The following is a 26695-nucleotide window of genomic DNA, read 5'->3' on the forward strand; positions in this document are numbered from 1 at the left end:
CATGGCTGAACCAGCGGTGCCGGACCATGCATGCGCCTAACGGCCGGAGTTTTTCTCTGTTTGCCATGGACAGAACAATGGGTCGGAGCCAGGGAGTAGTGTCTGATGGTCGAACCTGCCGCTGATCTGCTCAAGCGCCAAGCATTGTTCTTCTCCGCGCTCCTGCACCAAACCTGGAACTTCTGACCATCGATAATAAGCCCTTTCTGTCTTCCACGGTGCTTCGGTCATGGTCGGGCGCCGTTTATGTTCCACTCAGCGGACACGGGCGCTGTATGAGACTTACGACCACCTCGCAACACCAGTCACGCGCGGTGCTGCGCTCATTGGTGCTGGGATTTTAGTGCAAACCTCAGCGTGCTCCTGCGAACTTTCACCGCTCTGCTACGTACCAGGCGTTCCACTGGATCTGCTGCACCCTTCAGAGACGGCGCTGGGAGGCAAAATCATGCCCGTTTGATGCATCGGACCATGCGCCATTTCACCGTGCCTGTTCGTGAGAGGCTGGCAAGCGGTTGCAGAGAGAGGTGTCACGCTGATCTCATGACCGTTCGCGTCAGCAAAGCAAAGAGGGTTAATAGTGGACTTCCTTGCGAGCAGGTGCGCTCTTACCATCCCATCAAGATCGACGGGACCAGTGGAGGGCGGACAGTTTCGGTACCTGGTGTTCACATCACGCAGGACCTGCTGGTCTGTCACATTAACACCTGGTGAAGAGAAGGCCTGACGCGTCTATGCCATCAGTAGCAGGACCAGACTCTGTCTCAGGTGCTCAGGAGCACGCACCTGCCATGAGGAAGTGTCCTGGCGGAGCGCATGCCTCTGGTTCGAACAGCACCGTGCAGTGAGGCGGTGGCCCTTCAGAGGTGGTGCGGGTGGCTGGTAGCACCATCCACACTGAGCTCCTGTGCTGCAGCATCTGCGGTGCTGTACCAGGAGGCAGAGGTGCGTGAAGACACTCAGCCATCCCAACATTGGACTCTTTCTGCTGCGTTCAGGAGCGCTTTCTCGTTCCTGAAGGCAACACGCAGAAGAATGAGGAGGAGCTTCTTCCTGAGCCTGAGTCTTGAACAGAGGCTGGCACTATTACCGAGTTCATGTTCACCTCTTTCCCAAGTACTAGCCACCACTTTTGGACAATTGCTAGCCACTTTGCACTAGCCACTTTGCACTGGTCATTAGCACAGCCACTTTTACATTTACATATATTTTATATCTACTTATTCCATTATATTTTAAACTTTACACTTTTTATACATATTTTATATTTTTATATTTTATTTATATATATTTAATTCTGTTTTCTGTTTTCTATTTTTGATGCTGGGCCAGGTTGTAAACATTTCTGCATGTCATTACCATGTATGTATGTGTATGTGACAATGACATTGGTGAATTTAATTTCAGGCTGTGTTCTGTTGAAGGTCCTCACTTTTGGGTCTCTGGTGTTCCAGTTAGGTGTGACACTGGAGCACAGGAACTATAATACCAAGGTTTTATATAACTACATTAAGAATAAACTTGTCGGCCTGGTATATAAAGAAAGTGACAAACACAACAAGCCTCTGTTAAGACCTGGACCTTGTAGATATGTTTGTGGGTCTGTTCTGTCAAACAAGGTCTCTAGCGACAGACTTCCTAACAGCGCGATGAAGTGAAACTGAAATATTAGTTAATTAATGATCCAAATTTAATCACAACTAGAGGATCAACGGTTACATTTAAATAAATATAACTAAAATCACGAAAAGATTGGAGTCAGATAAGTATGTATATGGTCCAGTATTATAGTGGGAAACACAAAGATTAATAGATATTAATTGATTTTGAACCACAAAGAAAAGTCTGAGACACGCGGTAACCTTAACCAGGGCACTCTGGATTACATACTCATGTTTCTTTTGTTTCCTGAACTGCATTTGAAAGCAGATTCGAGTTGCTATCATTGGTATTTTCTCAGTTGATTTCTGAACATCCAGGGTTTATGATACTGATATTTACGGTGCAATGAGCAAATAAGCCTTTGCCTGTCTGTATTTGTTAGCATACATACTCACACAAAATAACCTTGTCACTATTACATTCAATAATTCATTTCACCATGATACATTTCTCTAAACAAGATGTATAATTCACACTCTTTAAAATTAAAAAGCACACACCTTTTTTTAGATCAAAAATGTCTAAAGTTAAGAAAGGTGTTATCATATCACCTCATCTCTTTTGTATTCCTGGTTTATGGTTGTTTGTCATACGGTATAAGTGGTTGTCACACACATGACTTGTTGTCTTAGTTTCCCCTATGCCTTTGGCCTGTCAGACCCCTCTTTTTCGATGATAAACTCTGTCCTTCCAATCATGGAGGTGCCTCTAAACAGTGATTTATGATCCAATGCAGTCATGCTACAATACTGTGGCAAATTTCTACTTCAAATGACGTCAAACCCTTCTAGGAAGTTCCTCAGAACTGTATCCTGATTCTCCTCTCCCAGCCAAGTCGCGTATTCCCTTACATCCAATCAATCTGGCTCAGACAAACAAACCGCCCTCTGTTTTCACTATTTCCAATGTTCTGTTTCATATGCTTTTGGAAATGCGATCTGTCTGAGTAAGGTATGGTTAATATATTTTCAGTAAATTGTTGCTTTTGAAAAGTGAAATCAATGCTGATTTAAAAAATAATCTAATCAAATAAATCTGGTCATTAGCGGCAGCCTAGAGAGTTTTATATTGATGTTGAGTTTTCAGTAATAAATGTATACTAATAAAACTGGGAAGAAAAGTTATATATCTGGGGTCACCAAATTATTCAATCAGTTGCTGAACAGAGCAAGTGTGAATGTGAGGAATGGATGTCACAACATGTGTAGTTCTTCTCTAAAAGAAGAAAACTGCTTTTACTTTGTTCACGTAAAGCCTTAAAAACTCAGTGTGGAACACTATGTTGGACTATTTCCTCAGTGACTCTTCTGGGAAGGATCAACTCAAGAAAGCGAATAAAACATAGCTGAACAAGTTTTTAGTTTTCCCAACTGCAAAGTTGCGTCGATTGTGCGGGAAAGCGGTTCTCCTTAACCTCCTCTTGCCTCGATGGATCCCAGTCATGAGGGCGGGGCCGGTGAGCCTTTGCCTCCCTGCCTACCTGCTGCCTCTGTTCCCCTGCTTTTGCCTCCTTTGCCTCCCCTTTACCTCCCAAGCTCAGATGGCAAATAAAGTGTTATTTATAGAAAAAGGACAAGCAAGATAAGTAAAAGCAACAGGCAAAACAAGAACTTCAGACATGTTCGTCCTGTGTCTTTTGGCTCAGAATCTTCATTCCTTCAGATTCTCTGAGCGCCATACTAGTCTAAGACACTATATGAAACCATGTCATGTCTTGTGACTAGAACAGAGCGTGTTATGCCAGATGGAGAAAACTGAAACTGAAGGGTCAAGACACGCAATGTCAATTACATAACCCTAACACACTACAGTCTACAGGATCAGAAGAAGAAAGATCTGCACACGCTTATCTGAAGTGAGTCTAAAGTAAGGCTTTGATCTCTTTTTCTGATCTTTATATATAATTACACCTGGATATTTAACTCCCAGATTTTACTGGGGATTCCTGAAGCCATCAACTCACATTATAGATAAGAGTTCACCTTTGCATGAAAAAAGTGTGGCTGAAATGTAGGATATTTATACATACTTATGTAACCCACTCAAATAATGGAGTTGTGTTATTAGTAAAGGTGTCAATAATATTTCTGATTTGAGAATAATTTCTTTATATATATTATTGAATATGTATTTTTTTTTCTAATGTATAGTAAGATTCAGGCATGCAAAGTAAATATATAAATATATTTTATTTGATTTCATGCGCTAGCTCGTAGTGAGAGATATGAGCTGCACTTCTCTAACTCGTTTATTCATATCCATCTTGCATATTCTTCTTTAATTGTATGCCTGAACTCTTTTATTGCATTAGGAGAAACGAGTTGGAGTTCACTCAGCGCGTGTGAATCGCTGGATTCAAGGACTCGCTCGTGAGGGAGTGAACGGTTCTTCTTAAGGCTGGTCTGTAGGCATTCGCTCATACACTTACACTGATTTGAACTGAACCAAACACATTTCAACCTGATTCAGGACTCACGCATTTCTTCTGACTGTTTGACTGTCTATTCCATTTTATTTCATTTTATTCAACTGTGATTGTTGATAATTCATTGTTTGTGGTAATTCATTGATAATTCATTGTTGTGATTGGGTGAAGGTACACAAATATATTTTTGTTAAACAAGTGACAATTATACTGCAAAAGTGTTTGCGGTTTATAATAAAAGAGAAACAAAAAGAGGACACACTGAATACAAATAATGCTCCACGAATGAGCGGTCTGAGGCGTATGGATCCATGTGCAGGCTTTTATTAAACGAAGGCATGGTCAAAACAGGCGGGTGATGATGACAATAAAGGAGGGCAGCCGACTCGTCACAATACACACACACACACACGCACACACACACACACACACACACACAGTATATATATACCCACACATGCATGTATATATGGTAAGAAAATATTTTTTATTTTGGACACGATTAATGCATGATTCGGTCAGCTTTCCTCTCTAATGCAAGATGCTTTGGTGACTAAATTGAGTTTGAAAGTGTTTTCCAACCCTGAAAGCCAGACCTTCAGAAGAACACAGCTTCACGTTCCAGGACAGCGGAGCATCAGATCTGTAGACCAGCGCTTGATCAATCAGTGACGCTGAAAGGAACACAATAATCCGGCCCACCGCTCATAACACAGCCATTAGATTAGAGATATGAGAGAAACACACTAACATAATCTCTCACTATTAAAGATCACGTGCGCAATCTAAATCTGACAGCAGAAATAAAGACACAGGAAATATTGGCCTGTCGAGATCAAGGCGCCCTCAGAGAAAATTAATAAAATGAGCTACTTTCTATTACTTCCTGTTACCTCACTGACTAGTTTTTTGTTTAGTCAACTAAATTATTTCAGTTGTCCCTTAAAATATCATTAAGTAACTAAAAATTATGAGATTGACTAAACTAAAAATGTTTAGAGCAGTGGGGCTAAGTTGTTATTTTATATTAAAACAGAGTATTAAAACAAAACAAAACTAATAAAAATCACAAAAACACAACAAAAATACTAAAAGTGTTGCTAAAAGAAAATAATTACTAATTTAAAAATAAAATAAATACTGCTTTCAAAAAGCACCTCATTAAGACTAAGGAGAAGTGCCACGAAGTAAAAAAATACATGCACATGAAATAATGAAAAAGAAAGGTTTTACAATTGAATAATGAAATAAAATAAAATAATACACAGCAGTTCAAACTAATAATTGAATTATTGAACTAGGTTTTAAAATCAGTGACTGTAATGGATTAAGTTTAGGTTTTAGTCTTTGGTTTTATGCAATTTAAAGTATCATATCTGATAGCCAGCTTCTGACTGATTTTGATCAAGTAAAGGTCAGAATAACTTCTCTTAGTTCCTAATTCAAGTCTGATCATCGAGATCTTTTGAGCAGAGCCTCCAAAACCTCTCACATCTTCTGAGGAACCTCTGTTTCTTCACTGGACTGTATGTCAGCGTCTGCTGCGCTGTTAGAGACACCTTTTACATTAAAATTGCCAGAATTCTGTCGCAGGGATATCAGCACGTGCATACTTCACTCAGATTTGTGGATTCAGGCTGAAATAAGTGCAGAAGTTTCATAAAAGCGTCAATAAAAGATCACTTCCTGTTTAAGTAGACGGAGCAGAATAAATATGGCGGGTGGATTAGATGACATATATGAACTACATCCACCGACACAACAGAACACACAGAGACACACACAGACACAGACACACAGACACATTTATATTTACATTTAGTCATTTTGCAGGCGCTTTTATCCAAAGCGACTTACAGTTGAGAGTACAACAGCTGATTCATGTTTTGAGAGGCGAACAGACAGAGTAAGTGCCTTATAACACCCAGTCACAGGCAGTGTTCAAATTAGTACAAGCTAGAAAGGGAAGGAATAAACAAGGGGAAGGAAAAAGTCAGAATGTTATTTTTTTTTTAAGATGAGGTCAAGTATTGCTGAAAGATGTGAGTTTTCAGCTGTTTCTTAAAGATTGACAGAGATCCAGCATTCTGGATGTATGCAGGGAAGATCGTTCCACCAGCCAGGAACAGAGAACTAGAAAGTTCTGGAGAGTGATTTGAGCCTCTTTGAGATGGTACCACGAGGCGTCGCTAGCAGATCTCAGACTTCTAGAGGTGTGTAGATTTGTAATAGTGAGTGGAAGTAGACCAGTGCCGAGTCTGTGGTTGTTCTATATGCAAGCATCAGTGCCTTGAACTTGATGCGAGCTGCAATGAAGGAGCCAATGTAAGGAGATAAAGAGAGGTGTAACATGGGCTCTCTTGGGCTCATTGAATACCAGCCGTGCTGCTGCATTCTGAATCAACAGACACACACACACACACACATACACACACACACAGACACACACACTCACATAGACACACACACAGACAGACACACAGAGACACAAACACAGACACTCACGTATACACACACACACACACACACAAAAACACACACACATTGTTCAACATGTAAACATTTACTCACATAGATAATCTTAACCCATTTCTCCCTTCCTCCGTTATTCTCACTACTCTGTAACAGTATGTAACCCAGTCTATGACAATGCATTATGCAGTGGGTCCACGTCCCTCAATGCCACCTTCCAATAACTTCACTAATTCCTTTAAAAGGACTCCCTGCCATGGAAACAGCTCAAGCTCTCTTCCATAAAGTATTTCGAAATATCTGGCATCCCAGAGGATATAGTTTACGTCCCAAGTTTGGAGAGCTTTTGTAAACAACTCAACATAATTGTCAGCCTCACTTCAGGTACCATCCACAATCAAACGGCCAAGTGTTGCGCCTGAATCAAAGAGATCGGCAGATATTTGAGGACATACTGCAGCCTTTGTAATCCTGACTCTTTGCCTGCCTATTTGTGATTATTGCTCTTTGCGTCTAATAAACTACCACACAAGGATTCTAGCTCTGCCTCAATGCCTTCAAGCACACTGACATGAAATATGACATTAATCACAGCATTTAATAAATATTGTAAGGACAGTAAAGCTGTATTTAAAAATGTATTTCAATAAATAAAAGTCTTTTACAGACTAGATATAAAGCTCATCTGTATAATTAGTTTTAGGCATTTGGTTGCTCTGTGGTTCATCCTTTATGTCATCACATACTTTATATTATTAACATTTATGTTCTAAAGTAAATCCGGTGGTTTTGGGTGAAAAAGACTTTTATTTTGCTCCAGTGACGTGACGTCACAAGACCGTGCCACACTCCACATCTGTGATTCTTCTCAAGAGAAAGGTGTGGGCTTTTAATCATTTCAACATTTTAAGTCAGTGCACATGCATTTAAAAAATTAAATATACAACCACGAAATGGATATGAAAATTATATTTTATAAATGAAAACGCAGTGAAGGAGAAAAGAAAGCTTTTGAAACAGAGTCATTTTGAATGAATTGCTTCACAAACACTGTAAACTAATTTGTAAACAAACACTGGACGTGAAATTAATTTGACAGAACAACTAAAACTAATTATATAAAGAGTCTATGTAACAAATCAGAAAACAAATCTCAACAGAAATGTGAACTTTGTTGTTAGATTTGAACACCTCTCCCCTTAGATTCTTTCTGTCTACTCCTTATTTCCTTGACTCCTCTTTTTACAGCTGTAATACGGAACAAATGCCGAGCCACCTCAGCTGGCTCTCTCGATGTGGAGGAGCAGCGGATCTACTCCGAGCTTCTCCCGAGTGACCGAGCTCCTCACCCTGTTTCCTAAAGGAGCACCCAGCCACCCCTACGGAGGAAACTCATTTCGGCCACTTGTGTCCAGGATCTCATCCTTTCGGTCATGACCCAAAGCTCATGACCATGGGTGAGAGTAGGAAACGAAGATTGACCGGTAAATCGGAGAGCTTTGCCTTACAGCTCAGCTCCTCAGCTGTCAGCTTCACCATGACAGATCGGTACAGCGACCACATTACTGGCCTAGAAGTCCTGGTCCATAAACATAATGAACAGGACCAGTGACAAAGGGCAGCCTTGTCAGAGTCCAACATGCACTGGGAACAAATCTTACTGCCGGCAATGCAAACCAACAGGACACGCAAGGAACTCCAGTCGAATGCTTTGGGCAAACTCCCAAGAACCCTCCAGTATCCTGAAGAGGGTATAGAGTTGGTCCAGTGTTCCACATCCAGGACAGAAAGCCACATTGTTCCGCTTGAAGCTGAGATTCGACTATCGGACAATTCTCTTCTCCAGTACTCCTGGCATAGACTTTCCCGGGAGCCTGAGGAGTGGGATCCCCCTATAGTTGGAGCACACCATCCAGTCCCCCTTCTTAAAAAGAAGAGCCACCACCCCAGTCTGCCAGTCCAGAGGTACTGTCCCTCGCGTCCACCCAATGCTGCAGAGGTGTGTAGGCCAAGACAGCCCCACAACATCCAGAGACCTGGAGGTACTCGGGTGGATCTCGTCCGATAGCCCCAGTGCTCTGCCACCGAGGAGCTTTTTAACAACTTCAGTGACCTCAGCCAGGGTGACGGTCGAGTACTCCCCTGGGTCCCAGGCCTCTGCTCCAGGCCGAGTATTTCTATATTGCCATTCGGCCCGTAGGCACAAATGACAGTGAGAGACCTCCCCACCCGAAGGTGCAGGAAGATGACCCACCGGGAGAATGAAACTCCAACACATGGCTGGGGAGCTAGTGAGCAAGCCCACACCAGTCCACCGCCTCACTGCGCGGGCAACACTAGAGTAGTGAAGAGTCCAGCTCCTTTCGCCGAGGTCCCCGCCTTTGGCTGCCGCTCAATCCAGAAAGCACCGGCCCCTTACGGTCCCTCCTGCAGGTGGTGGGCCCACAGGAGTAAAGTGAAATAGTGTCTTATACATTTTTAAAAGGTCTATTAATTAAATGTGTAGTTGTTTCACAAAACTCTAGAAGGTGCAGATTAATGTGTTCTTAACTTAATCACAGCTTTAAATGACTTGGCATAAGCTGATTGGTCGATGATGCGTATGTAAACAATGACCTTGTTGCTTTCACTCAGAAGTGACTTTCTCTGTATGATGATAAAGAATAAGCGCCAGTGTTTTTGCTAACATGCTGTAAAAGAGTAGTTTTAGAGTCAACACATGATATTATCGTCAATCAGCACAACCCTAGTGTGGTGTCCAGTTTATCTTTAAAATTATAACCTAAAATACCGGCTTCCAGCAAATGGCCGTATGCACCTTCATGAGAGCATTGAGTTAAGGCTTCTTGATTTAGATTATAAATTCAGTTTTAGGTGATCTATTTCTTTGTGACGGCTACAAGTAGGTTGTATTTCCAGAATTTTTCTGAAGGACATCCTCACACATTGGCTCTGAAATCTGATGAGATCTGGACGTAGATGACAAAATGTGCAGAAATTCTAAAGATTTGTATAAAAAAACTATGCGCTAAAAAGTAGGACAAATTTCTCATCCAGCAAGAAAACATGCACAAAATACGATAGAAACACTTGAATAAAAAAAAGTTGCTCCAAACAACTCTTTCACTTCTTGGATAGAAAAAATCTATCCATTTTCTTCTGCTCATCTGGGGTCGGGTTGCTATATTTTTCATACGCGTTTCCATTTGCTCTTGTTTTAGGATTATTCTGGCTGGGGGAGAAATGAAAAAGACAATGTAAGAAAGTTAATAGACACTTTTTGCTGAAATTCGTTGTTCTGTTGTTGCTTGCTTAGATTTGCAGGTGTCCTGGGACAGGTCAGGGAGTGAGCGGATGCTGGTGGAGCTGCTCAGAGAAGATATTAAACTCCAGAGAGACAGAGAATAGATTATTTATTAACCCTTCTCTGAAGAAAAGCGTGGAAAGTCTTCTCAGAGACTCGGAGGACAATGCAGTGGACAGTAGAAGAGGCATGGAGACCCCTCTGTATGATATACCAGTGTCCAGACAGGAGAGAAACACCAGGGTCTGGATTGTGAAACCCATTCTCTTCTCAGAAGATCCAGGAGCCCTGTAGGATCTCTCTGCTCAGCCCAAAACCATTAAACCAGTTCCGGCACATTCAGTACAGAACTCTGTCTGATGCAGAGAAAGACGGAAAAGAGAAATGAATAGCTATGATAAAACTAATTAGAACAAGAAATACTGGGATACTTTAGTAAACTACTTTTAGTAACTACTAATACCACATTAGGAAAAAGTATCATCACATTTAAAATCTTAGCTGCAGGGAGACTTCAACCAAAAATGAAAACATGAGAGTAAGTAAATGATTACAGAATGTTTATTTTCTATAATTAAAGTATTGTATTGTATATGCTAATACTACTACTTAAAGTGAAGGTATAGGCCTACAGTATTGTTCTGAAAAATAATTTGGATGGTTTTGTATCAATATTAGTGCTGCACCACTGTGTATGTTGCAGTTTATTTCTGAATTATGTTCAGGGTTGTTATATTTAACTTATATTTATACTTCATATAATGTTGGGTTTAATCGACAACAATGACTCTAGTCATTCTAGAAAATCTAGTACTTTATATTTGATAGAGAAAAGGCCTTAGATATTATTCAGCATTTGATCTACTGTGTGTGTATTGTATGTTGTTTTTTTTTATAGTTTTTTAATGGATCATTGCATTCAAGCAAGATCCAAGCCGATACCTCCATTAAAGTTGTCATCCGGGGATTAAACCAGTCTCGAGACCGACTCATTGTGACGTGAAACATGAAAGTGAAAGTGATCGACTCTGGCTCCTCCTATCCTGTAGGACGTCAGCTCTCCGTTGCTATGCGACAGGAGCGGTAATCTAGAACGCCTGAGGAAATCCTGAGGAGGCGTGGCTTCGAGTTTCACGCGCTTCAGTTTGGGACACAGATACAGTGGTCTGTGTTTGTTTCCACTAGCTGCTCGTGAAACGGAAGTTTAACACATTAGAAGTAAGGACGTCCTCGTATTTACTTCCGCGTTGAAAAATAAAGTGCTTAGGTGTGTGTTCGTTGAATGACCTCGTTCAAAGTACAAATCAAAGTACCGCGAGAGCGAAAGTAAAGAGAACACAGAACCGTTAGTCGATCTCGCGATACTTTGATGTTATGCACCTTGTACTTTACATGTGACGTTTACACCTGATCGTTTTTTTCTGATCGAAAAACCGTATCATTAACCCAATCATCATTTTAATGTTTATGCGGGGACATACGTGAACATAAAGAGAAAACAAAGACATTTTGAGAAGTTGTCCAGAAACTGAACGTTTTGATCAAAGCAAGTCTTCAGCTGTGGAGCAGAAAGACACTTCCTTTTTCAAGTAAGTAAAGATTAAATACTGTCTTAATCATGAAACACTCATGAAACATGATCAAATATGAACTAACAGGATTCACTCTAATGTGCTGTAAAAAAAAATGTATATATTTGTATAAATAAATGTAAACGTTTTCCCAATTTTGTTCTGTAATTTTGTCTTGTTTGATTTATCAAGAAGAAGAGAGACCACACAGTATATTGTATTCTTTTATTTGATAAGTATTAATAAGATACACAGAACACATGGTATTGTATTCACTTTATTGAATAGTAGAAAGATAACCACAGCATCATGTTTAAAATTTATTGAGAAAAAACATTAGGTATGATATATGTAGCATTTAGTTAAAGTATAGCCAGAGATAAAATATGTATTAGTAAGAACTTTGAAGAATAGGAATGTTACCGTTGGAGTGCTGAGTTCCCGACGCAGAGAGGAGGACATCTTAGAAAGATCTTCACAGAAGACCAGACTGATAAGATGGCTGTGTTTTTATAGTGAGCTTCTTGAAAGGGAGGTCTCCAGCTGTATGGGACTTTCCAAAAGTGTCAACTTGCACCTGTAGTCTATAAAGAAGGGCTGCACTCTGATGCCAGACAGACTCTGATTTTTAGACCTAAGCAGAACAGACCACGGAGAAGTCTTCTGTGACCTGTCTTGTGAGTATGATTAAATACTTACGAGAGATAGGACAGACTCGACTTACTTTACCTAACCTGAGGATAAACAAAATAAGGTAGAAGGTGCAGGAGATTTGAGCACCATAAAACAATGCAAAAGACCATGCTTAGAGACAAAGTTATAAAACTCTCCTGCTAAAAATTCAAGACATCATTGGCTCTTGGTGTGACCTTCACAGACCTCAAAAGGCCTCGCTCAGTAGTCTTCTTCCTTTTGGTCTCTCCTACATCTCACGACTGCTCGTCTTATAAAATCTGGCGAGCGGGGAAACAGCCCAGCTGCTGTCCTGAGAATTTGAGAATGTCTGCAACCTTATGTCTTGGTGCCAGACCTTGTGGTTTTGACTAAAGCTCCTTGGATCTCAGTAGATACGCATCTTAGCTCTTTAAGGCTGGAAGGCGTGCACACCTCTAGACTGATACTTACGGTGGTCCAGGAAAGCATGGCCATCAGCTTCAGGTCTGACTCAGCAGACACTGAAGACAACGCTCGTTGGAGGACAGATAACAAGTACACCCAAGAGGACATGGTCGGAACGTCATCTTTAAAAAGACGCAAGCCGACTGTGTTCAGAAACTGCTCTTTAATGAAACACTTCTGGATCTTCAGTGCTCTCTCTGTTGTTCTTTTGCGTACCACAAAAGCATGCATTGTTCTTCTCAAACAAAGAAAGATTTAAACTGCTGAGAATGTCTAAGAAAGACAATCAGAATTCCCATTACTATTAGAGTAAATATATGTAATGTTACAAATAATTTCCTATAGACCTCCTAAATTTAAGAAAGCTTGCTATTTTAGTCTATGCATAGCCTTTTGATAGGTATAAATGCCTTTGAAGTTTGATGTTCATATCAGTGTAATCTACTTGAATCAACTCAAAGATCTGATTCCCCAAATAATACTTAAACAGCTAATTTACCTTAGAGTGGTTGCACCAGACGCTTGTTAATACCAGTGTGACGGGGAGTGGCTCGGATGCAATAAACACTAAAATTAATTAGCATTTTCTCTTAATCAGAGCTAATCAGAGCAAATCAGAGCTCCAAGCAAGACCCCAGTCTGTTGTCACGAAATAACTCTTAGTGACTGACAGATACAGAGAGCAAATTCTCCCTGCTTAGTTCAGTGGACTGAAACCTTGCTAGAGATAATAAATTAAATAAGCATCTTTCCACCCCTTTTAATAACCTAAATAAGCACAGATAAGTATCTTTTTATATTCACTTAAATAAAAAAAGAGACTAACTACAATTGAAATAAAACTTATATTTTGGTTTTGTGAATGGTCAAACCTTCTCCATTCTGCAGATATTGCTGCTTTCTGGTTTGTGCTTTGTAAATTACAGAAAGTCCACAAGATATCTCCCGAAACCTGTCCATAAGGTATTTTTTTAAATATCTGGAGCTATTTGGGATTTAGAAGAACAAAAACAGATGATTTAATACATAGATAAAAATACATTTTGTAGAAATTCATTTTAGGTTTTGACTGTGAATGTCTGTCTTTAACGGTCCTTAAGCTAAAAATGATTCAGGCCTATATGACGTCTCGGGACAGTTTTATTACTGAAAAAAATGAAAACAGTACAAAGCAGCATATAAACTAAGGAAACAATTTTTGGCCTTAGAGGCCTTGTCAGTCCTGAGAAAAAAAGACAATATTATATTGTAATACATAAAATGCTGTTGCAAAAAATGCAAAATCCATACTAAACCATTTGTCCTAAAACAGACACTTGTCCTAAAACTGCTCAGCAAATTTTAAATGCTCATCAGACACTCACCATGTGAAAGAACAAGAGATCTCCTGGACATCTGTCCCAAAACTCAGTCTCAAGAGAAAGTGGGCCATACAGCAAGACAACAAAGAACGGTTAAAGAAAGAGGTGGAAGGAGCTGAAACAAGCAGTTCAATTGAGGAAAACCCACCAACATCACAGAGTTGAAGTGGTTATGTAATGAGGAACGGGCTGAAAGTCCTACAAGATGAACAAGATGTAGGAAACTTGCAAATGAGGACACATCAGATACTGAAAACAAAAATTCACATACTTTTGCAGCAAACAGATATGTAACAATCAATATTTTATCTCAACTTCTTTTGTAGATTTCTTTGTCTACGTTCAGGAGAAATTATATGTTTTGGGTCATATTTATGCAGAAATATAAAAAAAAATTGTAAAGGCTTTCACTGTAGTTTTAAAATGTCACATTTGAGCTCACTTTAGCTCTTTTCTTTTCTTAATATGCAGTCGTGAGTTGGTGAAGGACGATGGCGTCTGTTAAAAGCTGCTCTTGGACCAACTGATGGAGCTGGCAGAAGATGAACTGAAGAAATTTCATTGGCATTTAGTGAATTTTTATCAAAAGTGCATATCAAAGTCTGAATTGAAAAATGCAGATAGATGTGACACAGTAGATAAGATGGTGATGTGTTTTGGACCAGATGAAGCTGTGAAGGTCATGGTAGACGTCCTGAGAAAGATAAACCAAAATGATCTGGCTGAACAGTTGCAGAATGAACACAAGCAAGGTAACATTTAATTTACTGTGACTGTAACGAGATTAAATATTTAACAGTGTGAAGGTTTGACCTCTTTGCTCTACTGATGTGTTTCTGAGATAAATGTTTCCTAGTGAGTGATTCTCTCTTTTTTTCTCTCCCAGCTCAGACTGAGGACAATATGAAGACATCTGTCTCTGTTAGAGGTAATTCACAACATATCACATATAATCCACATATATCATATCACTGCCTGTGAATGGAAATAAGAAATCACATCAGAGGCAGATTTCACATAGATATATAGAAGTGTCCCCAGTGATACCCAGCCTACAATGGTCTGAAAGCCTTGCTTAAACATCTTATAATGTATTTGAATTTAATTAAAGTTAACCAAAAGGTGGCACTGTCACAAAATAGATTCAGTATCACCGAGACATGATTACGGTCACACATGCTAAGGTTATTTAAAGCAAGTTTAAACACACATTCTGTTTGATGTGCTAGATCATGTGGAAACCGTTCATCAGTTTTGAGTGAGACTGATCTCATGGCATAAAGATCTCAATCAATAAGTGATCTGGAAAAAGAGCATAGACATTCAAAAATTGTAAAACTGAAAATTGTTAAATATGAATTTAATATGTCTGAATCAGTGGCAAATAATAACAATCATGCTGATATGAAAATATGACAAATTTGTTTAGTGTTTTTGTCTCTTTTTATTGTAGAGCTCCAAAATGTCTTGAAAACTCACAAAAACAACATGAAGATGAAGACAAAATACATTTTTGAGGGCAACAAAGAAACTGACACAGATCTGAAAGCTGTTTACACAGATCTGTTCATCACAGAGGGAGATATGAAAGATGTAAATCAGGAACATGAGATTCTGAAGATTGATGATGCTTTCAAGAGCAAAAAAACACTGAACAAACCAATCAAATGCAATGATATATTTACTGAACTGAGGAAAAACAATGAGTTAAAGATTGTGTTGACCAAAGGAGTCGCTGGCATTGGAAAAACTGTGTTTGTGCACAAGTTCATCCTGGACTGGGTAGAAGGAGAATCTAATCAGGATATAGACTGTGTGTTCCTGCTTCCATTCAGAGAGATCAATGTGATTAAAGAAAGAGAGGTCAGTCTCCATGAGTTTCTGCTGAAATTTAATCCTGAATTGATGTTCCTGGAGAAATCAAAGTTATATACAGAATATAAACTTGTGTTTATTTTTGATGGACTTGATGAGAGTCGACTGCCTTTGAATTTTGAAAGTGATACATTGAACACTGTTGAGGAAAGATCATCTGTAGATGTGCTGTTTACAAGTCTGGTCAAAGGTAAACTGCTTCCATCAGCTCTTGTCTGGGTCACATCACGACCGGCAGCAGCCAATCAGATCCCTCCTCAGTATGTAGGATTGTTCACAGAAGTGCAAGGATTCACTGACCTACAGAAGGAGGAGTACTTCAGAAAGAGATTCACAGATCAGAGTCTGTCCTCCAGAATCATCTCCCACATTAAGACGTCTCGTAGTCTCTACATCATGTGCCACATTCCTGTGTTCTGCTGGATCACAGCCACAGTACTTCAGGATATTCTCACTGAGAACAATGAAGAGAACATCAGCACAACACTCACTGAAATGTACATTCACTTCCTGAGGATACAGATGAACATGAAGAGTCAGAAATATGGCAAACAACAAGACGGAGAATGTTCAGAGCACTTACTTTTAAATAGAGAGATGATTCTGAAGTTAGCCAAGCTAGCGTTTGAACAGCTGAAGCAGGAAAACATTGTGTTCTATGAGAAAGATCTGAAAGCATGTGGTATTGATGTGAGTAAAGATGCTGAGTTCACAGGAATGATCGCTCAGATCTTTAAGAAGGAAGTTGGACTTTATAAGAGAAAGGTCTTCTGCTTTGTGCATCTGAGCGTTCAAGAGTTCCTCGCTGCAGTGCATGTGTTCACCTGTTACCTGAAAAAAAACAAGCAAGAGCTTATGTTTTTCTTTGAGAAATTCACAAACTAAAGTCATACAAAATCTTACATTTCCTTTTAGAAAGGTCAAATGGCATGACTTAACAGAGAGAGCCATTGAAAAAGCAATGCAGAGTAAGAGAGGGCATCTGGACCTTTTCCTGCGGTTTCTGATGGGAATTTCACTGGAATCCAGTCAAAATTTGCTCAAAGGCCTGATCACACACACCAAAGACACCACAGAGAGCATCAGAAATCTAAGTGCACACATTAAAGAATTACAACAACAGGACATCTCAGATGAAACTTCAGTCAACCTGTTCTACTGCTTACTTGAGCTCAAAGATCATTCATTATATGAGGAAATACAGAGTTACCTCAGTTCAAATGAACATCCAGGAAGAGATCTCTCGTCTTCAATGTGCACAGTGCTGACCTACATACTACTGATGTCAGAGAAGGTGCTGGATGAGTTCAACCCAAAGAGGTTCACATCAGAACAATCAGATTGCAGGAGACTCATTCCAGCTGTGAGATGCTGCAGAAACGCTCTGTGAGTATTTCACTGACTGCTGTTTAATTAAATGATTTGTTCTACGTCACTAAACAATGATATGTAAATGCGAAGTGAAATTTTTCCCCTGATTATGAAGAGAAAAATAAGTTACTGCAGAAGAAAACTGAACATCAGTAGATAATCAGGCTAAAACATTCTATTTTGGCAGATTTGAAAGCTGTGGTTTTGATGAAACATGCTGTGAAACTCTTTCTTCTGCTCTACAATCATCAAACCATCTGACAGAGCTGGACCTGAGTAACAATGATCTGCAGGATTCAGGAGTGAAGCTGCTTTCTGATGGACTGAAGAGTTCACACTGTAGACTGAAGATAATGAGGTTTGAGTTTGAAATACTTTGTTATTTACTCATTAAACAATCCTTATGTTTAGAATGCATGCAAAAACCATGTATGCAATTATCGTGTTAATCTTGTATAGATTTTCTACATGTAATCTCACTGCACAGTGTGCAATATCACAGAAGATATAATATCATAATTGTTGTTTTACTGATGTGACATTTGAAATGATCTAGTAGTTTTGCAAAACACACCCTCAGAGTGTGAAGTCTAGACTAGTGAGTGTGCACATTTAGAGTGATTTTCTTTACTGCTTGATTCTATTTAATAAAGTACATTTAGAATGATCACAAATTAAAGACATGCAGGCAGAATATTTCATATAGTTAATTACCATGATGTAACAATTTAGTTCACTGAAGATGAGCATAGTGAGAACTCATGTGCAGTTTTATTTACAGAGACATAATCCATAATTTATGAAACTAATACTTGACTTGAAACACACTTGACTGAACAATGAATAGACTTGACTTGGAATAGACTTGGCATGAACAGGATAGATTCATTGACAGCAGGTTCCCTGTTAGCAAGCGCACATCTCAGAGACTTCAAATAGGCGTCTGCATTTATATCTTCAAGACATAGTTTTTTAGTGTGTTTGCTTATCTGAGCCACTGGCCTCTGCTTCCTCAGTGGAACATGCTGGAAGAAGAAAATTGGTGGAATTGAGGAGATCCTTCTCCAGTATTGAGGTATTCCTTCTACCATCCGACAATATCCCCAGTCGAAGTCAGCAGATTCCCACCTTCACTTAAATTTGGCAATATGGGAGTGCTTCCCCAAGCTGTTTAACTATTTTAGATTCACAAACTATAATAAAACAGTCCAGTGATTTATCAGTAAGATTGGTGTTTTAGAAAAAAAAAATTATAATGTTTTTATTAATTAAAAAATGTATTAAAATGTAGAACCAATAATGAATGTGCACTGCGAATAGATAATAATAGACAACTTAATATGAAGAAAGATGGCAAAGAATTTGTAGAAACAAATGGAGTGAAGACAGAATGTCTCTCCTAGGACCACAACCTTAATGTGGTGGAGGGGTTTGAGTGCCTCAGTGGCCCTAGGAGCTATATGGCCCTGGTAGGGTCTCTTAAAGCAAACAGGTCCTAGTTGACAAGCTAGACAAAGAGTGGTTCTGTTGGATCTGTTGGCGGAGGAAGAAGCCGGACAGACTCAGCAGGCCCAAACGTACTGTGAAGGTCTGTTGGGCAACCCCTGAATCCGGTGGTGGACACCGGATGTAAGGAATGGTGTCAAGGAGTCCTATCAGGCCTTGTTGGGTCCTCCAGTTTTTCAGAGAGGTGATCAGTTGACATCTCCACCCCTCTCTCTTCACCTGTAATATTGAGTTGAATATGTTTTAACAGAATGTTGGTTGTGGCAAGTATTACACAAAACACAGAAAGAAGCCATTACATTGGCCACTAGGGGCCTTTTTCCTATCTTATGTTTCTTTCTTTCACTACTTTTTACGTAAGATTTTTGCTGCAGTATTGTGCCACTATTATTTGTGAGAGATTTCATGCCTATACATTTGCATTTAAAAATATATGTCCAATATTTGTTTCTTATTGATAATGATAAATGAGCACAAAATACTTTTTTGACCAACTATTTTATTGAACAGTTAAATATTAAAAAAAAAAAAAAAAACAATCTAATTCAATGTGGATTGCTGTTGTATGTTTTTAGGTTGTCAGGCTGCATGGTGACAGAGGAAGGCTGTGGTTATGTGTCTTCAGCTCTGACTTCAAACCCCTCACACCTGAGAGAGCTGGATCTGAGCTACAATCATCCTGGAGATTCAGGAGTGAAGCTGCTCTCTGAAAAACTGGAGGATCCAAACTGCTCACTAAATAAACTTAAGTATGTTATGCAGGAGAGGTTCTTGGGGTTTATTGTTTAACCCTTATGCAGTTTGTGTACATTTCTGATGAGAAAATATTACATTTAGAATTTTTTTATTATAGCTTCACCTGAATGGTACAAAACTCTGTTACCCTTATTGTTATGTTTAAAATAATTGAGGCATGATTTGAAAAAAAGTCATCATAAAAAATATGACTAGTTAATATGAAATGGGGTAAAATACAAACATTTTGGTGTACAATTTACAAATCCCCAACAATGCAGATGCAAAATTGCAATGCAATGAAGAGGTGAACCTCTAAAACATCTAAAGTGCAAAATCAACACACACACACACACCTCTATGAACTTGTGTGGCATTAAAAAAAGTGGACAGCAAAGGAAGTTGTTTGTCTGGAAACAAGACAAAAAATAATATCTATATAATTATAATAATTTTTTCAATGTTATCAACTGCATAGTCTTCTACTGACTGACTGTGACTATGTGTGTGTTTTTAGTGTTGAGCATGGAGGAGAATCCAGGATTACAGCAGGACTCAAGAAATGTAGGACAATTATACAATACATTTATGATTGTATTAAGATCATAATTCATATTTTTGATTTGATGAAGATAAATATTCATTTTTATGGAATAATATTGCAATAGTGTGTGTGTGTGTGTGTGTGTGTGTATATGTACAATTTTATTTTCTCAATAATATTTTATTTTTAGGTCATTATTATTATTATTATTATTATTATTATTATTATTATTAATAATAAATATTGTCAATTATTTGGTAGTTTTATTTAATTTGTCATTATTTTTTATTATTGTAGTAATTAGTATGATTGTAATAATATTTAAAATAGCATTTGTTTTTCTTCAATATTATGACAATTAAAATTAATTAAAAATGATAATATACACTTTATTTCATTATAATTTTTATTTATTATTACATTTTATTAAGTAAATATTGCAACAATACTACTGCAATATGTTTTAGTTTTGTAATTTAAATAATAAATGATTACTGCAACCATGTATTTGTTTACATTATAAAGTTGACATTATGCTAATAGCCAAAATAATCATTTTACATTAATAGTAAATACTGACTTTTTAAAGAGCTATATGATTATTGTAATATTATTATTTTTCTTTTTATTTGGTATAACATTCAGATAAACCAGTAATACTTGTTTATTTAAGAGTACAACAACATTATAATCATAACATAGTTTTATTAATTTGTTTTCATTAAAATACATAATCATTTTTATTATTATAATAAATATTAACATTATTGTTATTATACTACATTTTAATATTGATGTATTATTTCTTTTAGTATTTCAATTATTGAAATAAAAGCAGATGCAAATATGCCAGCTGAAGTAATGTTTGCATTATGTCTAAATTAATAACTTGCTTACATCAAGACAAATAAATTTAAACAATTGTAGGATTTTGTGTATAAATGTACTGTGACACATTTAAAATATATTCTGACAGCTTCTCTCACTTACTGAAAGAGATTCTTTTATACAACTTTACTGTCATTACAATATATTTTATTAAATGCTGTGATGACATATTTTATGTCCGAAGCTAATTTCAGTCTCGTGAGGAATCGATTATATTTATGATACAAACTTCAATTCAATTTGATCTCAAGTTGATTTGTTATTATTTCTGAACAAAAACCTTATTATAAATATGAACAAACTTCTCACACACACACACACACACACACACATACACTCTCACACACACACACACACATAGACTCACACACAGACACACACTCACACACACAGACACTCACACACACATACACTCGCATACACTCACTCACACACACACACACACACACACACACACACACACTGTAGTGATTGTTGTGTTATTAATGTCTCTGTTCTTCTGTTCAGATGAGTGTTTTTTCACACTGGATCCAAACACAGCATATACTCTTCTCATTCTGTCTGAGGAGAACAGAAAGGTGAAGTGGGTGTCTCAGTCTCAGTCGTATCCTGATCATCCAGACAGATTTGATGGTGTGTATCCTCAGGTGTTGTGTAGAGAGAGTGTGTGTGGACGCTGTTACTGGGAGACTGAGTGCAGTGGACTTGTGTTTATATCAGTGTCATATAAGAACATCAGCAGGAAGGGACTGGGCAAAGAGTTTGAGTTTGGATCTAATGATCAGTCCTGGAGTTTGATCTGCTCTCCTCACAGATACTCATTCAGACACAATAAGATAATGACTGATCTCTCTGTAGAAGCCCATCTTCATCAGAAGAAGAAGAACAGGAGAGTATAAAGATATCTACAGAGTAGGAGTGTATGTGGATGAGAGCGCAGGAACTCTGTCCTTCTTCAGCGTCTCTGACACAATGAGACTCATCCACACAGTCCAGACCACATTCACTCAGACACTCTGTCCTGGGTTTTATGTTGGTTATAAAGCATCAGTGAAATTGTGTTGATGAATCAGAAGAGACTGATGAGATTCTACCCAGAATGCTTTGAGCTGCATGATGAATCAGTAACAGTGAGATGTTATGAGTCTCTTCAAGACATTAATACTTCAGCTCAACTTCTATAGAATCAGAAATATAAGGATTAATAATTAATCTAAGAAATAGATATAAAAGAAGAAATGTGTCAGAAATAGAAAGATATCTGAGTGTGTGGTGTGTGTGTGTGTGTGTCTGTGTATGTGTGTGTGTGTGTCTGCGTGTGTGTGTGTGTGTATAGTTAAAATAAAATGTATCATTTTTATTAAAAAATATTACATGTATAGTTTATTCATTTAAATTGTACTTTAAGTCATTTTTTTCATATTAAATAAAATAAAATCTACTTTTGGCTTTGATTTGACTTATTGACATCATTATTGTTATTTGTTATTATTATGAAATACTGAATTTTATTCTAATTTTAGAAATGCAGGAAATAGTGTTTATGCTTTTGTTTATGTTCTTTTTATATACTTTGTCAAATAAAGACACTGAAAAGTTAAAAGATTTTAAATCAATGAATCATATTTCTATTTACTGCAAAAACAGTTTTTAAACAAAGTTGTTCCTAATAAAGACACTATCCTTATAAAAGACAGATTTATTAATTTTCTGTGACACCGGAAGTAAGGGATGCCGTCAAGCTGAAAAAAGAGTCCTATCGGACCTGTTTGGCTCATGGGACTCCTGAGGCAGCTGACAGGTACCGGTGGGCTAAGCGGACCGCTACCCGGGTGGTTGTGCAGGCAAAAACTCGGGTCTGGGAGGAATTCGGGGAAGCCATGGAAAAGGACTATCGGACGTCCTCAAAGAGGTTCTGGCAAACCGTCCAGCACCTCAGAAAAGGGAAGCAGTGCCCTGCCAACACCGTATACAGTGCTGGCGGGAACCTGCTAACCTCGACTGGGGATATTGTGTTCTGTGGGGGGTGCTCTGGGAATATGGGGTAAGGGGCCCTTTGCTAAGGGCTGTCCGATCCCTGTACGATCAGAGCAGGAGCTTGGTTCACATTGCCTGCATTAAGTAAGACTTGTTCTCAGTGCATGTTGGACTCCGACAGGGCTGCCCTTTGTCACCGGTCCTGTTAATTATTTTTATGGACAGGATTTCTAGGCGTAGCCGGGGGCCGGAGGGGGTCTGGTTTGGTCACCACAGGATAGCTTCTCTGCTTTTTGCTGATGATGTTGTTCTGTTGGCTGCATCTGGCCAAGACCTACAGTGTGTGCTGGGGCGGTTTGCAGCTGAGTGTGAAGCGGCTGGGATGAGAATCAGCACCTCCAAGTCTGAGCCCATGGTCCTCAGTCGGACGAGGGTGGCTTAATGACCGATTCTGCTTCATGACCGAAAGGATGAGATCCCGGATACAAGCGGCCGAAATGAGTTTCCTCCGTAGGGTGGCTGAGCACTCCCTTAGAGATAGGGTGAGGAGTTTGGTCACTCGGGAGGATCTCGGAGTAGACCCGCTGCTCCTCCACATCGAGAGAGGCCAGCTAAGGTAGCTCGGGCATCTGTTCCGGATGCCTCCCGGACGCCTCCCAAAGGGTGGTGTTCCGGGCATGTCCCACCGGGAGGAGGCCCTAGGGAAGACCTAGGACATGCTGGAGGGACATACACAATACAAAGATTATTCCAAATAAAATAACGATGCGGAGGAAAATTGTGCTTGTAAATAATTTTTCTAAGCAATCAAAGCTTGAGCATAAAAGCAGACAGCTTCACTGGCCATTTCTAAAAAAGAAAGACACCCAAGCTTATCCAAAATAAAACTAGTAATAAAATTCCACAAATTAATTTTGAGAGTACTGTTTAAGGTAGAAAAATCCAAAAAATCAAGTCCACCATTTGTAAGGGGATTTATGACAACAGATATATGAATATAGTGCACAGGATTCTTCCATAAAAAAATTAAATGAAGTCTGATCAATAGAGGCAGCAAAATAAGTAAGTCTAGAAATTCTTTCCGCTTTTGACAAGAAGACTCTACCGTCCCTTAGTAATGTCTCGCATCTCTGAGCATAAATAAGCAGCAGGTGCATGGAATATTCAAGTGTTCGCTGAGGAGCCGAGCCCCTTTGGCAGAGGTACAGCACCGTGACGACAAGACGTGACGTCTCCCCTCCCTTCTTCAGGGAACAAGGGTTGCATACACGTAACCGAGACGTTTCCTTTCAGTCAGTCACTCAGAGTCACATTGGAACAAGAAAACAAGAAGCCAGCTACTGTTGCCAATACTACCCAACTGGGATTGGAACACTGGGGGACGTCCCACGTTCTAGTGAACAGGTTCAAGTCCAGCCTTCCCGTAGGAGGTCTCGGAACGAACATGGGGCTCTGAGGCTATGCCGTGGAAATACACACATAAAGACCTCTTAGAATACTTTACATGGTTCCCAGCCCTCATCGGTTCTCACAGATTCATCGAGAGGGCCTGGCGCCAGATGCTCCGCCACATCTGGCTGCCGAGGGGAATGGAGGAGCTCAACAGGGTCTACTGTATGGGACGCTCTGGAGCGGTTAACAAGCTAACCCGAAACGGACCTCTCATTGCTTCTACCCATTTGAGGTAAGAACACAGGAGGATACCGGTTCCACAGATTATAAAATCTAGCGAACGTGTTAAGGGTCGTCCAGCCCGCAGCTCTACAAATATCTGTCAGCGAGGCACCACGTGCCAACGCACAGGACGATGTAACACATCTTGTTGAGTGTGCCTGCAACCTGAGGGGGCAGAGCATACCCTGCGCTTGATAGGTCAGGGTAATGGCGTCCACTATCCAGTGGGCCATCCTCTACTTGGAGATGGCATTCCCCTTCTGCCGGCCTCTGTGACAAACAAAGAGCTGGTCTAAGGTCCTGGAGCTTAGTGTCCGGTCAACGTAGCATCTTAGTGCTTGGACAGGACAAAGCAAAAGTAGGGCTGGGTCTGCCTCCTCCAGGGGCAGCGCTTGAAGGTTCACCACCTTAATGGGGCAGTGGGAATCTTGGAGCAGTGTCTTCAAAGACACAAACTTTAACTCAAACACAAACTTTAACGCAAAGGTTCAAATGGAGCCTGCTGCAGTGCCGTTAGCACTACAGACAGGTCCCAAGAGGGCACCTTAGGGGGCCACAGAGAATTCAACCTCCTGGCCCCCCTCAGGAACCTGATGATCAGATCATACTTACCCACTGACCTCCCATCTATGGGGTCATGATTTGCAGCGATCGCAGCCACGTAGACTTTAAGGGTGGAGGGAGACAGCCTTTGCTCCAACCCTTGATGCAAGAAAGTAAGCACAACCTGACCTTGCCTAGTGTCTGTGCAAGAAGGCTCACTGGGGGAAATGCATATTTGCGCAGGCCTCATGGCCAGCTATGTGCCAGTGCATCTGGGCCAAGTGTCTCCTCAGTCAGGGAGAAGGTCCACTGGCAATGGGAAGTCTCTGGAGACGCAAACAGGTCTACCTAAACACCTCAGAAATGTTCCCAAATCAACTGAACCGTCTGGGGATGGAGTCTCCTTTCTCCAGGTAGTGCAGCTCATGACAACTCATTGATTGCCTGGTTGCACACTCCTGGAATGTGAATGGCGTGAAGCGACCTCAGAAACTTCTGACTCCATAGGAGGAGGTGGCGGGCGAGATTCGATATACGACGGGAGTGTAGACCACCTTGTTGGTTGATGTACACAATGGTCGGTATGCTGTCCATTCGGACTAGCACATGCTGGCCTCGAAGGCGGTTCCTGAGACGGTCCAAGGGCGAGATGTACCACTAGCTATTCTAGGCAGTTGATGTGCCATTGCCCCAGCCAGTGGTGGAGGCATCCGTAAAAACCACAGCATAACTGGAGACCTGCTCCAGGGACACTCCAGCCCGAAGGAACGAGAGGTCTGATCAAGGGGTGAATGTTTGGCGGCAGGCCGGTGTTATTTGAACCCGGTGAGTTCCACGTTGCCACGCCCACCCCGGGACTCGATCGCATAGCCAGTGTTTCATATGGAGTAGTTCCAGCGGCATCACTGCAGCCGCGGCTGCCATATGCCCAGGAGCCTCTGGGCATATGAAAAACTATTGTCTTCAATAAAATCAGGGTAGTCAATGAGGTCAAAAATGAGTCTAACGTTATTAAAGATGTGATTTTCATCAATAATATCCAAGAGAAGAGTATCGTTTTTAGGTTTAGGAATTAATGGAATTACTTCATACTAACAGAAAGCTCAGAGCAATTTTAACTCTCAATATACACTTGTAGAAGAAACAGTGATAAAAACTCAGAATATATCAAATATTTCAGTGGAACCGCCCGCCGTCCGAACAGATTCAAAAGATCAACACTGACTCGGCCTGTTGCTGCGTGAGGCGCGCCCGTCGGACAGACGCGCACTGAAATAGGCATTTCTGTGTCAACATTCCGAACAGGAGCCTTTGAAGTGCTTGTTTCAGGACTTGCAGATCCAGGATCGACCGTAATCCACAGCCTTTTTGGGCACTATGAAGTATGGACTGCAAAAGTCTGATCTTATATTGGCTGGAGGACTGGCTCTATTGCATCCTTTGCTAGAAGGACCGCAATCTCCGCACATAAGACAGGGGCACCGCATCATTCACTGATGTGAAGCAGATCCCACTGAACTTGGGGACACTGGGGAACTGAATCGTTCTGCCAAATCGAATGGTCCACAGGAGCCACTGGGATAGCCTGGGAAGACTTAACCAGGCATCCAGGGACCAAACTAGCTGCTATAGCGGGACCTTGTTGGCAATGGGACAGCAAGGGGGAAC

At 40.0% G+C, this 26695-nt stretch overlaps 2 protein-coding genes across 3 annotated transcripts in view; both read left to right on the forward strand.

The window, feature by feature from the left end:
• Positions 1 to 16674, forward strand: part of LOC122343020 (NLR family CARD domain-containing protein 3-like) — a 135278-nt gene extending 118604 nt beyond the window's left edge. Inside the window, exons 2-5 of one of the 2 annotated variants that reach the window (XM_043237294.1) lie at positions 14386 to 14502; positions 14580 to 14666; positions 14801 to 14842; positions 15368 to 16674. In XM_043237294.1, the coding sequence (XP_043093229.1) occupies positions 14597 to 14666; positions 14801 to 14842; positions 15368 to 16674 (1419 nt within the window). In that variant the 5' untranslated portion in view covers positions 14386 to 14502; positions 14580 to 14596. Of the gene's footprint in view, positions 1 to 14385; positions 14667 to 14800; positions 14843 to 15367 lie in introns of both variants that reach the window. The other variant, XM_043237293.1, reaches the window with a different exon arrangement.
• Positions 16675 to 16750: 76 nt separating this feature from the next.
• Positions 16751 to 22032, forward strand: LOC122343035 (NACHT, LRR and PYD domains-containing protein 14-like). Its single transcript, XM_043237329.1, has 6 exons — positions 16751 to 17175; positions 17348 to 17518; positions 19242 to 19415; positions 19919 to 19965; positions 21341 to 21687; positions 21728 to 22032. Exons 1-6 carry the CDS (start codon positions 16751 to 16753, stop codon positions 21896 to 21898), a joined length of 1335 nt encoding a protein of 444 aa, XP_043093264.1. The 3' UTR covers positions 21899 to 22032.
• Positions 22033 to 26695: the final 4663 nt, after the last annotated feature.

This window comes from Puntigrus tetrazona, chromosome 4 (assembly GCF_018831695.1).
Source record: "Puntigrus tetrazona isolate hp1 chromosome 4, ASM1883169v1, whole genome shotgun sequence".
In the NCBI taxonomy this organism is placed as follows: domain Eukaryota; kingdom Metazoa; phylum Chordata; class Actinopteri; order Cypriniformes; family Cyprinidae; genus Puntigrus; species Puntigrus tetrazona.

Coding starts and splice junctions, on each gene's coding strand:
- LOC122343035 (XM_043237329.1), top strand. CDS start 16,751: ATGCAGAGTAAGAGAGGGCATCTGGACCTTTTCCTGCGGTTTCTGATG. Junction 17,519..19,241: donor TGTAGACTGAAGATAATGAG/GTTTGAGTTTGA, acceptor GTATGTTTTTAG/GTTGTCAGGCTGCATGGTGA. Junction 21,688..21,727: donor AGATAATGACTGATCTCTCT/GTAGAAGCCCAT, acceptor AGAACAGGAGAG/TATAAAGATATCTACAGAGT.